The sequence below is a fragment of the Ailuropoda melanoleuca genome, chromosome 1 (assembly GCF_002007445.2).
Source record: "Ailuropoda melanoleuca isolate Jingjing chromosome 1, ASM200744v2, whole genome shotgun sequence".
Taxonomy (NCBI): Eukaryota; Metazoa; Chordata; class Mammalia; order Carnivora; family Ursidae; genus Ailuropoda; species Ailuropoda melanoleuca.
The window spans coordinates 143810501-143827409 of record NC_048218.1 but is presented as its reverse complement, the minus strand read 5'-3'; the positions used below and the strand labels follow the sequence as shown (position 1 = coordinate 143827409).

The window sequence follows — 16909 nt, the reverse complement described above, 5'->3', positions numbered from 1 at the left end:
ATCAAATCAATTCAAATTAAAATAATAGTGTAAGTTTTTGTTTTTCCTTGCTAAAGCTTATACTCGCCTATGTGTACAAAATACCCTCAAGGTGCAAGTATCTCAAATGATATATTACAGTAAATGTATATACTTAATCCATTCTCATTACTGGTACCAGGAAGTTTTGTGGGTGAGCCAAATGTTAAGGCTATGCCTAGAATATTTTTTGTTTCCCCGTAGTCTTATTTCATTCCTTTTAACCTGGTAATCCATGGCCCTGAAATAACTGGGGGAAAAAATCACTCACTGTTGTAGCTGTGTAGCCTGTGGGTTAGTCATGATCTCACATCCTTCTTTCTAGACCACCTTTTTCTCTACTTCCTTTCTATGATTTCTATCTTATTCCAACTCCTGCAGACGTCTGTATTTCTAAGCAATAGGAATGTTACCCTACTGTTCATTAATCCTTAGTTAAGCTAATAAAAATTCTGAATTCTCCAAAATAAAAAAGTACTGTCCTTTCCTGCTTTTAATTGAACACTTATTAAGCCAATTAAATTGTAGACAATTTATGAGTTCGTATGGCAGTTTCAAAGACGAACAGAGCTTCTGGCTTGGGAAATATACAATACAGAATTGAGAGTAAGACAACCACACAGACTATAATAAAAGAAAGCAAAGCAATGTTAAATGAGTTAGAAGATTTACAGAATACTCTAGGAGTAGGATTTCAAAAGGCTGAAATGAGTTAGAGCGGAGGGACATCTCAGGTGGAGAGATCAGTCTGACTAAACTGCAGAAAGTAGGGAAGTGGAGTGACATATCAGGGATTATTTAATACTTAAGTTTGTTGACTAGAGGAAGTCTTCAGGGTTTATTATAATAGAGGATATTTATCAGGTTTTTATCTATATCTGTCCTAAGTGATTTTAAATTTTCATATTAGAATCCATTCTATCCTCCCATTTTATATGTAAAAAAACCCTGATGTTCAAAGAGCTGAAGTAGAAAGTGGACAAGCCAGGGTTTTAACTTAGAATCATCTGCCTCCCAAAACTATTTCCAATGTTAGATAAAAGCTAGAGATTTTGGTTATGACCATACATGTTACTAAATGCCATAGCCAAGACTCTATATTTTTTTAATCAGGGGAAAAAAGATAAGTGGAACACTTAATAAACACTAAGTTGCATGTAGAAATACCTTTGAGACAGCCCACAATTAAACAAACAAGTAAAATGTATAGTATGCTAGATGGTGATGGGTGCTGTGGAAACCAAGAGTGGAACAGGGAGATAGGAAGGTGTGTGTGGAGGGGAGTTTGGGGAGGAGTTTTGTAATTTTAAACAGGGAAAAGAGCGTCTCCTGAGGAAAAAGATAAACTCCAGTAGTTTATCGTGGAATCTCTTAATACCCAGAGCCTATTTGATATGTGGTAGAGTGTGGTGTTAACCATTCAGCCTGAGATCCACAGTCTGGATCTGAGAAACTTGCCAACTCACTTCTCTGAGCCTAGACTTCCTCCATTTCAAAACATAGGGGTTGGACAAGGGTCAGCAGATCTTTGTTGAGCATCTATTACGGGCAGAGTGGAAAAGGACTGTGCTAGGAGCCAAATTTAGGACCACCTTGAGATTCCCTTCCAGACCAAATAATAGATACTTCTTGTTTTTAAAAAGGATGAAAATCAATGAGCATTTCCTTGTATTCTGATCAATGATGTATCCAAAAATAGCACTGTAAATGTGAGATAGCAATAAGGAAACACTAACAACAAAGGTCATTTCCACATTGCGATAATCAGCACTCATCATTTATTCCAGAAGTAGAGGCAAATTATCTCTTAGACACTAGCACAAAGGTACTGAAATGTGGCTTATGTCAACTCAGTAAGATGCCAGGAGGAAACTGGTTAGCAAGATGATGCAGAAGATAGCTATTTTTCTATCATCTTGTTCTTACGCAGCTATAGGGAAAAGGACTGTACTAGTGAGAGTCTTCTTAGGGATGGGATGGAATAGCATGGATCTCAAAGGATTCTGGATATTTGCCCAGTTTCTCAGTAACAATACTAGTTAACACTTACTGGGTCTTACTATGTGCCAGGGAGTATTCTAAGTGCCATAATCACCCTAGTGTAATGTATAGCTCCCCACGAAAAAGGGGACAGGACCATTATTTTTCCTATTCTACAGTAGAAGAAACTGAGATTGAGAAAGAGTAAGTAATTTATCTAAAGTCAGTTAGGCAGTAAAGTGCCAGAGCCAGAACCCTCTGGCTTCTTATAACCTTTACTCTGGTGCTGGTTAAATCCATAGTGCTCCATGACCACAGACTGCCTCTTAATCCAGCTGGTATTCCGGTAAAAAGTTACATCACTGGTAACAAGTAAAAATGTTAAGAATGTAGGAAGAGGTTATGTTAAAACCATCCCTGCTGACTTGAGGTTGAGAGAGCAAGGGAAACAAAACATCCACAATGAAAATCTTCAGAGCACACATTTTGTCAAGATAGGTCTTCCATGAATCAAAATAATAGAGTTCCTAATTCTATAAAGCAAGAGAAAGGTTGGAACAAATATAAGGCTAACCGTGAAACTTCCTGCTGGAATATTAATAGTGTTGAAAGAGAAGTTAAGAAACATAAAACATTAAATATATGTTGGCAACCAGGATAATATAGACTCATTCATAAAACACAGTATTGTTTTTTGTTGTTGTTTGTTTGTTTGTTTGTTTTGAGAGAGTGAGAGAGAGAGTGTGAATGGGAAGGGGGAGAAGGAGAGAGAGAATCCTAAGCAGGTTTCATGCCCAGAATGGAGCCCAACTCAGGGCTCAATCTCACCACCCTGAGATCATGACCTGAAACAAAATCAAGAGTCAGTCACTTAACTGACTGAGCCACCCAGCCACCCATAGTAGTTATCGTTAAAGAAAGGGGTCAATCAATATTTATTGTCAATTATGTGCTAAACCCTGTGCTAAATACTTAAAGAAAAACATAGATTTATGCATTATCACATCCCAATTTTTATTAAAAGTTTATGTTTATAAATTAAAAGGTTATGTACATGCTTAATAGTATTATTATAGATGACCAAAAATTAGTACTGTCATTAAAGCTCAAGCTATTCCAAGGAATTTCTTTTTTCTTATGAAATCACACAGCCTCCTTTGAGCTCCTTGAAGGGATTTTTATCCTCTGGGATACCCTTTACTAGTGGATCTTCCCCAGATCTTTCTTCAACATAATCCCTTACTTCTTCACAACATTTGGAGACCTTAAAGGAAAGGAGAAAGAAATAACACATTTGGTTTACTATAGAATACTGCAGAATCCAAGAATGTATTCTAATTTCTGTGTTCTTTTTAATGTGGTTCTGCTTTCTACTAGTGCATATGTCTTTTCTAGGAGAGAAGAAGAAATAACTGCTCTTTTTCCTGTCCTCCTGGATATCTTCAGTCAAAGGAGATCCATCTGGCCACACTCCAGCTAAGGGTTCTTAGGAGACACTGCCTCCAGCTTCTCTAAAGGAGATCAGAACAGGGATCAGAAAACAGCTGGCCAGAGAGGTCAACAGTGTCACCAGAGTAAACATTGATTACATCTTTTTCCTCATTCCAGAAATGTGACCTGTAAAGGTGGAAGGGAATGAATAATTTTTAAATTCCAGGCTTATCACCACTCCTGAATTCTCAGAAGTATACACATATAATTTTATTTTAAACTCATTTACAATGATTAGTCATGACAGTGCACTAGAGGGTGAGCTCCAAAGGGTCAAGGACCTTTGGCTGACTTGTTCACATGTATCCCAGGCATCTAGAACAGAGACTGCATTTAGCTGGTGCTCAGTAAACATGTATTTATTGAACTAAATCATTATTTTTGTTTATGAGCTTGCTCTTCACTCCTCTGCACCATTATGGTAATGACTTCATGAAAAATCAGGCGTTAGTATTTTAATGGACTCAGCCAGAGCTTAAATGGTCCATGTACAACTTGACACACCTTTTAGAAAGAGTCAATGTTCTATTACATATATAAATATAAACGTGTGCGTGTGTGTATACACATGCATATACACACAAGCTCAAATTATTCATTTCTTTTAACGTTCAGCTTGTTTCCTTTTCACTTAATCTACTAGTCATGACACTAACATGAAACTACTTCTTTTCTGGCAATCGTTAGGTGGCCATTCCACAGGCTATCTAACTAATCTGCTGTGTTTTTTAAATACAATATTTATATAATTTTTGTATGCAAATTTCCAGCAACATTTAATACAAGACTTAAGATTACTTTATAACTCTGCAAATTCATTATCTACACATCAGGAAACATCATTTCTAACTGGGGCAAGGCATTGGTCAGGTGGCTCCTTCATATGATGATACTCATAGTTTATATACAATTCTGAAATATGCATTAATTTAGATTCACATTTTTTTCCTTCTCAAAATTCAAAATTAAGATTTAGGTTCACTTTTTCCCCACTCCTCCAAACACCAGCTATTTTGACCCAACCAGGTGTCAGGAATAGAGGTTTATTGCTGTCCTAATTCTAGAGTTAGTGAAGGGTTGGTTTTGACAATGTCTATTGGGGATCTGAGGCTATAAGGAGCAATAAATTACCTAAAATCCTATGTGAGTTTGTGTGTGTTCAAAAATTACTTCAGTGAGGCTTATTAAGTATATATAGTTTAATATAGGATTACATGGCATGGTGGAAAGCATGGACACTGGATTCAGGCCACCCCAATTTTGAATTTTGGCTCTGCCCACTTACCTGCTTGTATCATTAGTTAAGAGAGTTCATCTAAGGTTTAGTTACTTTATCTATGAAAAAGGAAGAGCAACACTGGTTGCATTAAGTGCCTAGCATATAACAAATAATCAAATGGCGACTATTTTTGGCTGTTACTACAAAGATTATCGTTCGTCTTTGCCTATTGCACTGACATACAGTCATTGCAACTCTGTCAGCTTTAAAAACTGGATGCAAAAAATTGTGTCTTCTGACGATACTAGTGCCTTGATAGCAAAATGGGTTGAAGCATATTATGAACCAGTCTGGTTCACAGATATCAATAATAATTTAAAAAATAATAAAAATATTAGAAAGCACTTGCTATGTCCTGGGTATTGTTCTCAGAGCTTTGGATATATTAACCCAATTACGCCTCCCAATTGCCCTCTGAATTAGATGCTGTTACTATTCCAATTTTACAGAAGATATCTCAGGTGAGTGTTCCACAGGGAGAAAGTTGTGGAGCCCAAATCTGAACCAGGGATAGGGTCCAGTGTCTATACACTGGACCTAGCTAGAAAGACGCTATGCCATCCTGTGTCAGAACTATAGGTTCAGGACTGAAAATTTTTGTGAGAGAGAGAGTGTGTGTGTTGTGTGTGTGTATGTGTAGTTTTGGTAGTCTGGTATTAAATTGACTTCCAAAAGCAAGGAGATGTTGAGTAGCAGGGAAAAGGAACCCCCAAACCTGATAGACGGTGACGTATGATGTTTACCCAAAATAAAAATTCCCCGGTGAGCTTGCCACAAATGAATAATAAACACAAATATGATCAAATTGCCTTCAAAACAGCAATCCTGAATAAATAAATAATGAAACAGCATTTGGATGTTTCAAGAAGAAAAAATAACTCCTTTTTTTCCCAAAAGTTTATTTTTCCCAAATTATAAAGATTTTAACTTTTTGTTATATGTTCCAAGCTTTTTGTGCTGTATATATATTTAATTTTATTTTTACAGCAAAATATGTTTTGCCTGTATGGAAAGGGCAACAGGGAAGTTTGAAACAATTATAAATGTAAAAGAAGCCAAAATTCCAATTTTTATTGGGAAAAAGAGTCTTGAGCAAAGTATGAAGATAATACAAACCCCTTTTCTGCTTTGGCTTGATAAAATGAGTTTTTTTAAAAAAATAAAATATACTCTTATCACTCATGGAGGAGTTTTTGTTCTACTTACTTTCCTAAAATGGAGAGATCTAAAATACATATCTACATTTTCCAAGCTTCAGTCACTGTTTGGAGGAAACTTTATTCCTTTGCCATTTCTCTTTTTAATGGCAGAGAATTCTTGGTAACCATTTCCAAGATCCGTCAGATGTTTTTAGGAGGAACGAGTGAATTCTTGTACTTGAACTCATTTTTGTTTGCAAAGAAGGAATAGAATGTACTCATTCATTACTAGCCATGACAGTGCTGGAGGACATGAGGTCTTGGCTAAAAGAATTTAAACATCAAAGTATTGCATTAAATAAAGAGAAGCTTATCAATTTAGAAAAGCAAAAACAAAATGCCTATATATATTGCTTCATTTTACTGCTTAGCTAAAATATGGTCTCTGTCTCATATTCTTTGTTTCCTTTTTCTTTCTCTCTCTTTTTTTTTTTAAAACAACTATATAGAAATGGAAAAATGTTTTTAGTTTAGTGGTCATACAAAGACAGGCTAAGGACTGGATTTGGCCCATGGAAAATAGTTTGCCAAATCTTTGATTTAGAGTCTAAATCAAGAGATAATTATGACTATTAATTTCCTTAATCTCTGATGAATTTTTACCTGAACAATTCATTTTTAACTACATTGAGCCTCTCCAGTGAATGGTGTGGGGGAGGACAAATCATTTTTCCTCTACTCTTTTAGGTTCTTGGTTGAAACAGTCCTATTAATAACAGAGGCTGATTAACAGGAGAAAAACACACAGAAATTTAATAGCATGTATACCCCCTTTATACATGGGAGAGACCCAAGAAAATCAAGTAACTCCCTGAAATGGCCAAGACACCCCCCTTAAATACCATCTCCAGCTGAAGACAAAAGATGTTGGGGGGTTAATGGGGGAAGGGCCAGTTATGGAAGGTTTACAAGAAGGGCAGTCACCAAAAGCCCACTTAAATCAAGCACGTTTAAGTCCTTGCCTTCTCTACAATAAGAGTTTTAGAGTCATCCTTCTCTTCCTGGTACAGAGAAGGAATAATTTATAACAATAAATGTCTCTTACAAAAGGACAACTTTTACTCAGTTTCCAGATATTCTCCACTCTTTGCTGTTTCTTAAAAATAACCAACCTAAAATAATACTTATGTCAAGGAGGTATATTTTGTTTGGGGTGGCAAATTCTGCTCCCCTGCAACAATTTCTGACCTGGTAGTCCTACCATATCTATAGTTAAAAATAAAATTCAAAAGAGTGCAACAGTTTACCAGCATTCTTTCCAGAGTCACTTCTTTCTTGAGCTGGTCAACTTCCATCTTCAATTTGTCCTTTTCTGTCAAGTCTTCAATATTGATCACTGGCATCTTTTACCTGCTGAAAAAATAGACAGTTCATACACTCAAATTGCTGGACATGTTTCAGGTCAATATTAGCCAACCCGTCCCTCAGCTCTTAACTTACTAAGTGAACGGTTTCTTTGTTTTAGCTTTCTATGATAACTGATTTCTTATGAATGTTCTCTGCACAAATCCAGCACCACACACCAGCCTTGCAATTTTAAAGCTTCTTTATAATCTTCACTAATATGATTAAACCAAACATTTGACTCTAACCACCTGCTAGTAGGTTTGTGGGGATTTGGAGAGAGGTCAGTTAAATCAGTATATGGTCTTAGACATCCAAAGCCTCTCCTTTTCCCTGTTATTTGTTTTTTGGTTTTTTGGCGTGGTGTAAAAGTTTGGGCTTTCAACCTCATCTCCAACACCAAGGCCCTCCATCATATGATATATGCCACTTAAGTTAGTTTGAGGTCATTCTGAGGACTGCCTATTGATCCCCTAAATCGCTGGAGTATTTAATCTGGTATTAACAGAGAACGATACAAAAACTATTATAAGTTCTCTATAAATTATAGGTTGAAATATGAACCAATAGAGTGGAGATAGAGCAAACAACTTCATTAATCAGAAATAAACTAGCATATTACTTAGAATGTGTTTCTAAACAATACCAGGAAGTTCTGTGTAACTCTCTAAATGCATTGGAAAGCAATGATGACCAAATGTAGCAGGTTAAAGGTGACATAGTGAGTCTGGTCTACTGATGGGCATCATAGAAGAAGCATCTTCTGCACTCTCAGCAATCTCTTCTCCTTAATTAGATCAATGGGCAATGGGGGAAGATGGTTCAGTAGCTGGTGGTACCCATATGCAATTGTGTGGTAAATATTTCACTATAGCCAAGTGGCATCACACTTACAATCTCTCCTTTGGTCTTCTCTTTTTCTTTGTTGTCCCCCTGGTCCAATTTTTATACTGACATATTTTTATGCAAGTAGACATATTTAGGTCACATGCTATTTCCGTGAACAACTTCACATTGCACATTTACATAAAAATATTCTAATAATTTATCAGCAATTAACTTATTTCTGTGTGCTGATATAGTGTTATCATTTCCAAAACCTTTGAGGAAATACTATTTCCCTTCTCAGTCTTATAATAGACTCTTCTCTGGGAAATAGACATTTTAGCATATTTTTAGGGGCAAATGCCTAAATATGCCAGCACAGATACAGAAAAGAACACTTCTGTGAGTACTCAAAGTCAATGTTTCCCATCCTTTTTTATTTTTGCTCTTCTGTTCTTATTTTAAGAAACAATATGACAACAAAAAGTTGTTCCTTCCTGTGTAATTATTGTTTGGTATTCGAGAACCCATGCTCAAGTTCATTGCCCCCTTCCTTCTCACTGCCTTCAGACTATGTGTAACCACTCACAAGCATATCTACCTCTGATCATTTTTAGCTGTTGACATTGTCCTTTGCACAATTTTTATCCATCTTGGAAAACTAATTCCACTTGGCAATGGCTCTGACACTTCAGTGTGTGTAAAAATCACTTTAGGAACTTGTTAAAAATATGAGCCCAATCTAAGAGGTTTTGATTTAGAATAGGTCTTAGAATTTCATTTTCTCTGTTTTAGAGAATCCCTACTATGTTATTGCCAATGAAATGATCACTCATAGGCTCTTGCTAGGGGTGTGGCCCCGATCAAGTTACTTAACTTCTCTGTGCCTCAGATTACTAGGAAATAGGAGCAATAGGATTACCGACATTGTAGATTTCTTGAGGGGAATCAAGATTGCATGATGATATGTGCCACAGAGCAAGTGCTCAGCACATGTTAGCTGGGTTACCCACTTATTCTGCACCTCTAGGCTTTCAAAGTATGCTGTCTTACATGGCACTCGCTGATAGGTGGCTTTATAAGTGCTCTTAAGGGATATCATGTGGACATGATTTGGCTCCTTTAACATCATGCATAGCAGATGCTGTTGTTGCCTTTCCTAGAGCCCCCTTTCCAGGGTGAGGTGCTCATTTCCCCAGCAGGTGCACTTGTTGACTGCCAAGGGCAAACTTTCTGCATAGTTTTGTTCTTGGCTGATGGGAAACACTTCAACTGGTGATGTCTGGGAGATTATGCTTTCAACTGACCCCTGTGGGTGACCTGTAGCACAGGGCTGGCTGAAGTTCTAATAGATCAGACCAGGTGCCTCTGGCCTGAAAAACCTTGTAATTGAGAACCTTCCAGAGCTCCCCATGGGGTCAGAATAAGCTCGATATCTGAAACTACACCTTTGCTTAACTTCTGCTTCATCTTGCTTTCTACCTTCCTACAGAGATTTCTCGTAAAAGCTCATCCTTGATAAATCGCTTGGACAAGGATCCCTGTCTTATATGCTGATTCTAACAAATCCAACACACGATGGGTTATAAGGACCTTTATAAGAGCATCTATATCTTTCATAGCTTTTATGTCCTTATTCCTGCCTATTGTTCAATATATAAAAGGGAATCACGAAGTGTAAATAAGTCACTTGCAACCTATATCATAAATATTCACCTAGCCATAGGAAAAAGTACAAAGTATCTAACTTTATTAACAAATGATTTCTGAACTCTAAAATTTAGTAATATTTTAAGTAAAACACATTTCATTTGGTGGAGGTGAATCTTAGAAGATGAGAGAATGCTTGCCAAACTTGATGCCACGGGACTTGTATGAGAAAATTCAAAGAGTAAGGATCAAAACTCTAACCTCCCTCAAAGACAGCCAGACACACAGAGCAGGGCAGTGTGTATTGCCTGCATGGAGTCCAAGGGCTCGGAGTTGCACTGAAGGGTTTAAATGAATTCAGATATGGCATCATCTAATCATTCTTCATCCCGTTTTACAGATGAAGTAGAGATGGTCCAGAGAATTGAAGTGACCCAAATCATAGAATGGGTGGCAACAGAGCTGGAGCTATAACACAGGTGTTTGTCTTTTGGTCTGGGATCTTTTCAACTCCAGCATACTTTTCTCTGTTACCCCTCTCAAATTAGTGTAAAAGAATAGATTTGTTTTGTCATACTGTAGAATTACATAGAAAGAAAGCACAGAATTGAAAACAAAGGGCACTAAGCCACTCCCATATTTTTCCCCCATACCTGGGCAGCTCAAAGCTTCCAAGTTGGGCCACCTCTCTGCGGGAAGTTCTAAGAGGGTCTAGATCATATTGCTGGCATTATTACCAGGCATCCTCACCTCACTTCCACCAGAATATAAAAGGGGAGGACTCAAGACTCAGACCAACAAGCTAAGGCAGCAATTACAGCTAACTGGGGGGGGGGGGGGAACATACCCCTTTAAGTAGAAGATATTTGCCCTTTTACTTCTTCCATTTTGCACTACTATCAGGGGAGGTACGGTCCAATATAGCAAAGAGAAGAGGAGGGGGAGAAAGTACCTCAGAGTTGAACCCCATTCATGGAGCAGTGGTTCTCTATGGGGGGCAATACTGCCCCCTCCAGGGCCTTTTGAAAATATGTCAGGTTGTTTATGGGTTTTCAGGAGTTTTGTGGATATGAGTAAGGGATGTAGGGAGATAGAACTATGTAGAGTAGCTTAAGTGTCTCAGTAATATCTTCCATTAGCTTTCTTGCTAATCTATTGTAGAATTAAAGTGGGCTAGTATAAAGTTCAAAAGCTACCTGTTTTCTGTTTGTTTTTTATACTTTACAGATAAGCATATTTTGAAGTAAGGCAACTTGACAAAATATTTAACTTATAAGGGCTATATTAGTGGAAATTATTAAAATTATTTTTAGAAGTCCCCTGTTTTATACAGAGGATCAATTCCACATTCTTTGAAATAGAAATGTTGCTAACACACTTTAAATATTTTGATTTATAAACATTCCATGACACTTTGTTTTTCAGAAACAAATCCACTATATTATGTACAATAAATTTGCAATCATATGGCTATAAATTTTATCTCGTACTATTCTTTTTCATCCTGACATTATACTTACGACTATAAAAATAGCTAACATTTTATTCATTCATTCATTCAACAAATATTTACTGAGTGCTATTATGTGCCAGACACTATTCTAAACGCTGAGGGTAGAGCAGAAAAAATACAAAAAATGTTGCCCATGAGGAACATACATTCAAATGAGGGAGAAAGACAATAAACAAGATAAAATGTACCATATATTATATTGTGATAAGTGCTAGGGGAGGTATAATAAGTAATTTGTTTATTCCACAGACACTTATAAGATCCTACTTTTCATAAGCCTTGCTCTTAGCATGGGGAAACAATAGTGACTACAACAGGTAAATTCCCTACTGTCACAGAGCTTCCATAATAGTGAGAGGATCAGACAAGTAAAACAAAACAAATAACAGTGATTTCAACTGATAAATGCTATAGTTTATGATAAGTAGTGACCTAGATGTGGAGCAACATCATATAGACTGATTAGTGGTAGTGCCAGTGGGATCAAGACTGTCAAGGAGACAGTGAAGGTCAGGAGATGAGCATGTCATGCAAGGAGAAAGGCTAAGCAGAGGGAACAGCTTATGCAAAGGACTGGAAGTGGGAACAAATTTGTTGTACTGGGAGAATGGAAAACCCAGTGTAGTGAGTAGAGTAAGATAGTGGGAGAGTGACGGGGTGAGGTCAGTAAGGGAGACAGCAGTCAAATCACATTAAGTCCCTCAGAGGAATGGTGAGGAATAAAGTAAGGAGCTAATGAAGGGTTCTGATTTTACTTTGAAGAAGTGAGGTGCTGTGACATGGTCTGATGTGTTAAAAAAAAAATTCTCTTTTGTGTGGGTTGAAGGGGAACAAAAGTGGAAACTGGGATTTTAGGTAAGAACCTAACATAATAGTCCTTTATTAAGAACAGATAGATTTGAACAATATTGGTGGCCATGGATATAGAAAAATATGGGCAGATTAAAACTGTGATTTGGAGGTAGAATTGACAGGACGACTGATGGATTGCATGATGAAAAGATGGGAGATGTCAAGAGTGATTCCATAGTTTGGGGCTTGAAAGTCTAAGTAGAAGTGTCATTGACAGAAAGAAGGAAGATTGGGGTATATGGCCAAGACTTCAGTTTAAGACATATAATATTTGAGATGTCTATTAGATATCCAAGTAGAGATATTAAGGAGATGTAAGCTTTTGGAATTCAGAGGTGAGGTCAAAACTACACACGTGTGTGTGTGTGTGTGTGTGTGTGTGTGTGTGTGTGTGTGTGTATACTTGAAATCACATAAGAAGAAAGTACAGTTAGAAAAGAGTTCTCAAGGTTGAGCTTTGAGTCACCCCACCTTTAATGGCCAGGCAGAGGAAAAGGACAGATTGAGAAGGAATAGTCTAAGTAGGGGAAAACCAGAAGAAGGTGGTAAAGTGAAAACTAAAAGAAAAGCATTTCAAGAATGAGGAAGAATTTGAAATCGTTATTGCTGAGATGGAAAAATGTGGTCCTTGGTGACCTCAGCGGCAGCTGCTTTGGGTGTCATATGAATTGAAAGGTCCAGTAAGATGTGGCAACACGATGAGGTGCCCTTGACGGGAGCACTTCCTTTGCTTCCTCTTCCCATTGTGGAAGTTGAACTGGAGTGCAATATGGGGTGGGGGATGGTAAGGGAGATGAGGAAGTGGAGGCAGAGAGTAAAGATAACATTTCTGATAAGTTTTGCTGGAAAAGGGAGCAATGAAAGAAGGCTCTCACAGGAAAGGGATGGAAAGTCAAATATGAACTTTAAGTCTGGGATGGAAAAAAATCTATCCCAGAGATAGACCACTCGAAATGGAAACTACTGAAAGAACTGATGTTGCCGAGGAGTGAAAGGAGTGAAGTCCTCGAGAAGACAGGAGGTGAAAAGACCCAGCGCAGTAGCTACGGGGTTGGTGTCTGGTTGGACCAGGGCATGACTTCTATTGTAAGGGAAGGGAAGAGAGTGCCGGAGATCCCACTTACTGAGCAGTAGGAACAGCTCACACTTTCTGGCTCATGCAGTATACCTAGCTCATGCTAGTGCAGTCAACTCTCTTCCTACACAGACCTTTTAGTTTGACTCGGTTTGTTTCCTTGGCTAATAGTCAGGAGAGGAAAAAAAAAAAACCCAGTGAAACAGTAAGAGTTTTAGGAGATGTGTTGCCCTTTCAAACTGCGACTATGGCCTCTCCCTGCCCCCAAATGGTAGGTTGTCCCTCCTGTGTGACTCAAGATACAAAAGCTTTTCTACATAAAACAAGAACAAATGAACATATGGAGGGTTTATGACAGACATTTTAGTAAGTAATATACAAGTAACATGAGATTTGGGCTAGGGTATAAAAATGACAGCATTTTGGTAAGAAGAGTGTCTTTATACTTGAAAGGTCAAGGTCCATTTCTTTCTGCTAAATATAACCCTGAAAGTAAGGATTTAGTGATTAACTCTCTCAATCCTCTAATCTGATTATTAACTTTGGCAGATGTTTTTCTTAGAGTATTATAGCAATATATTTAAAATGTAGCGATCTGTTTGTTCTCAATTATAAACTTTATGTTTGAGTGAAAAGGAAGTCTGTAAGCTAGCTGTCCAGGTACTGAACTAAGGTCATGAGCACGTGTTATATATCATAAGCCTGACTTCGGACCCCACTAACATGTAAGAAAAAGAAGTTTGTACAGTGAGCGAGACCAGCAGATCAGGATTCAGACTGCCTGAGCTAACTGTATAGCTTTGGCCAAGCCACATACTCACCTAAAGTTTCAGTGCTCATTTGCAAAGTGGGGAGAATAAAGTATCACCCTCAGTGGTTATTATGGAAGATTTAATGAGCTAATGTATGCAAAGTACAATGTAAACTCTCAATAAGCATCGTATTATTATAGTTATTGCTATTCCCACATGATATACAGGAGTAAGGGGCAATTTCCTCTGTCTTTCCCCACTTCCTGACATGCCACTTTCTGGTGGATTGTAGCCCAGCCTAGAATTCTGGGCAGGTGGTAAGGCCATACTGTGCCAGAAACTGCTTGGATAAAATAGTCCAAACTTTGTCCCAGCCTTTTGGGTGCCCTACATTGTTAAGTATGCAGCAATCTGAGTAAGAGAAAAGGTGGTCTGCCTCTTAAGTAGGCATGATAATTGAATGAACATACATCTAGGTAGAGGAGAAAGGGGGTTTCTAAAATTCTGCCTTCCTGCAGAAGGCAGTGCTTTGCTAGAATCACACCACCTTAAAAAAAAAAACTGACCAAAGCAACCAGCTGTTGAAGGAGTGAGTCTGTGTCCCATAGGCATAAAAGTTACATTAGACATGTTTGTGTAGATTGGCTTTTGTTTTGAACTGAGCTCTTGCTAAAATTTTATTTCCTCCTCTACAATCCCATAAAACCTAGTACATATCTTTAATATTGTACTAGAAACACTATTTAGCAATTGGATTATGTGATGTTCATCTGTTTTCTCTATTATGCTATGAGATCCCTAAATGTATTTGTCTTTGTATTCCAAACGCCTAGCACAAGGTTTGGCATGTATTAAATAGTAGTTCTGCTTATTTTAAAAATACATGGATGAAAAAATGACCACGGTAAGAGACACATTAAATACCCCATTATCTCGATCCCCCTAAGGAGGACAAGAATAATAAAATTAGGCATAGGAAATGTCTCATCCTCTTATGTGGCTCCATCTTATTATACAATGCTCACAGATGCACTCTGTATCCGACAGAGGGCGCACTAGAGTAAACATGTCCTACTTGACCCAACTCGCTAGAAAAATTACCTTGGTGGTGAAGGAGTTGCCTAAACTTGAACAAAATCCTCATGATCCCTAATCTCTCAGGAGAGATTAACTGCCTTTCTTATCAAATGTGTAAAGTTCTTGGTCTGCCAGCTGGACTCACTTCAGATTTTATTTTGACAGGGCATAAGCTAACAGGCAGCAGGAATTTTGTTTATTAAGGAGTTATCAATGTAACTCCTTAAGTGACTGTTATATAATATATATCCCCAAATCACTGGGCTCAGTTCATTCTCCTCATTCATTTATGAGCTAAACATGCCACCTCTCTCCAAGGTGTCTGACAGAGAGGAAGACCATCTGCCTCAATCTTCTCCTTAAATTCATGATCACTGTCCAAGCATGTATGGGTCTCAGAAGATAGAACATCATACTTGACACTTGGGAATTCTAGGAGCTGATGTGTTCCAAATCAACTTCATATCCATTTTTTTTTTTCATGGGCCTGGGAGGGGGTTGGTGAGAAAGAACAGAAGCAAGGATCGAACATATACACAGGTAAATGTTTCTGAAGTCACTGTAGCTTCTGTGTGTTTTCATTCTGGTATTTAGTGTTCTACTCTAAGGTCTCGGTACAGCAGAAAGAGCCCAGGTAGGGAATGTTGTAAAGAATACAGGCTGAATATCAACCTGGGTTCTAGTGTCAGCTCTGCCAACAGCTAAGGTAAGTAAACATGACCAGGTCTCAATGCATAATTCTGTAAAATGAAAATAGTGGAATAGATGATATTTATAATTCCTTCAACGTTCAGATTATAAGAACTCTATGCCTTATTTCACAGAACTCCAAACGATTTTGAACATCTATTTTTAGCCACAGGCACAAAAGCTATTAGTTGGTATAACAATGACTAATCAGTCTGGGTGACTGTTCTTTGCAGTTCCCTCCAAGCTTGCACTTCCTGTTGACTTTGGATAAAGGAATTCTTTTCCTTTGCTATGTGGTAAACTTTTGGCCTACATACTGGTTTAAGGATACAGAAGGACTGTGACATCCCTATGGAGGCTGATTGCAGTGGTCACATGGCTCCTTCCACATGGTCCAAAGGATAAAATTCAGTAATTTAAAGTAGTCCCAGAAAATTTAGATTTCCCCTTACATTGGAAGATATCCTTTTCATGGATATAAAAATACTCAAGTGGTTTGCAATTAAGAGGAGTAATTTCCTTCCAGATAACTTGGCTTGATCATCTCAAACCTCTAACTGTCCCCACTTACTGAATTCTCCTTCCCTGTCTCCGTTCAGTGGTCACAGGGGTGTGAAAGATGCACCCTATTTGGCATAGAATAAAGGAATAGGAAATAGAATAAAGGAAGGAAACTATCATTTCTAGAGTACCTCTGAACATGAATTTTGTCCTGTGTCCACTGACTCTTTCACAGAGGGGTGAAAAGCCTGATTTTGGCCCTTTCCCGATTCTCCTTCCCCCCATGTGTTACACAGCATTCTGAGTACTTAGCAGGACTAAGGACTCTGCTCTGGCTGAAAGAACTCTAAGCTCATTTCCCCTAGAAGAAACCACCACAAAGTTATATCTGATTGTGAGACAGCTTCCTAGGCAGAGAGGTGGCCTCTGAGCTCAGCCAAAGAGGAGAGCTGGTGAGAGCAATGTCGTAGGCTTCAGTCCATGTTGCTGGTTCCTGATGGTGCTTGACACTCCATCTTAAAGTTTTGTGCCAAAGCTCTCAATGGGAACTGAAACATGGATAATCTGGCTGGATTCTGTGCCTGTGTGTAAGGCACTTGTCCTTTAACCCTCATAACACTCAAGTAAAGTATAGTCATTATATCCACTTTACAGATAAGGACA

At 38.0% G+C, this 16909-nt stretch overlaps 1 protein-coding gene across 1 annotated transcript in view; it reads right to left on the bottom strand.

Moving 5' to 3' along the window:
- Window positions 1-3133: 3133 nt before the first annotated feature.
- Window positions 3134-16909, bottom strand: part of GNGT1 (G protein subunit gamma transducin 1) — a 39059-nt gene continuing 25283 nt past the window's right edge. Inside the window, exons 2-3 of the mRNA XM_019798587.1 lie at window positions 7215-7320; window positions 3134-3262 (exon numbers count right to left, since the gene is read on the bottom strand). Of these exons, the coding sequence (XP_019654146.1) occupies window positions 3134-3262; window positions 7215-7310 (225 nt within the window). The 5' untranslated portion in view covers window positions 7311-7320. The remainder of the gene's footprint in view (window positions 3263-7214; window positions 7321-16909) is intronic.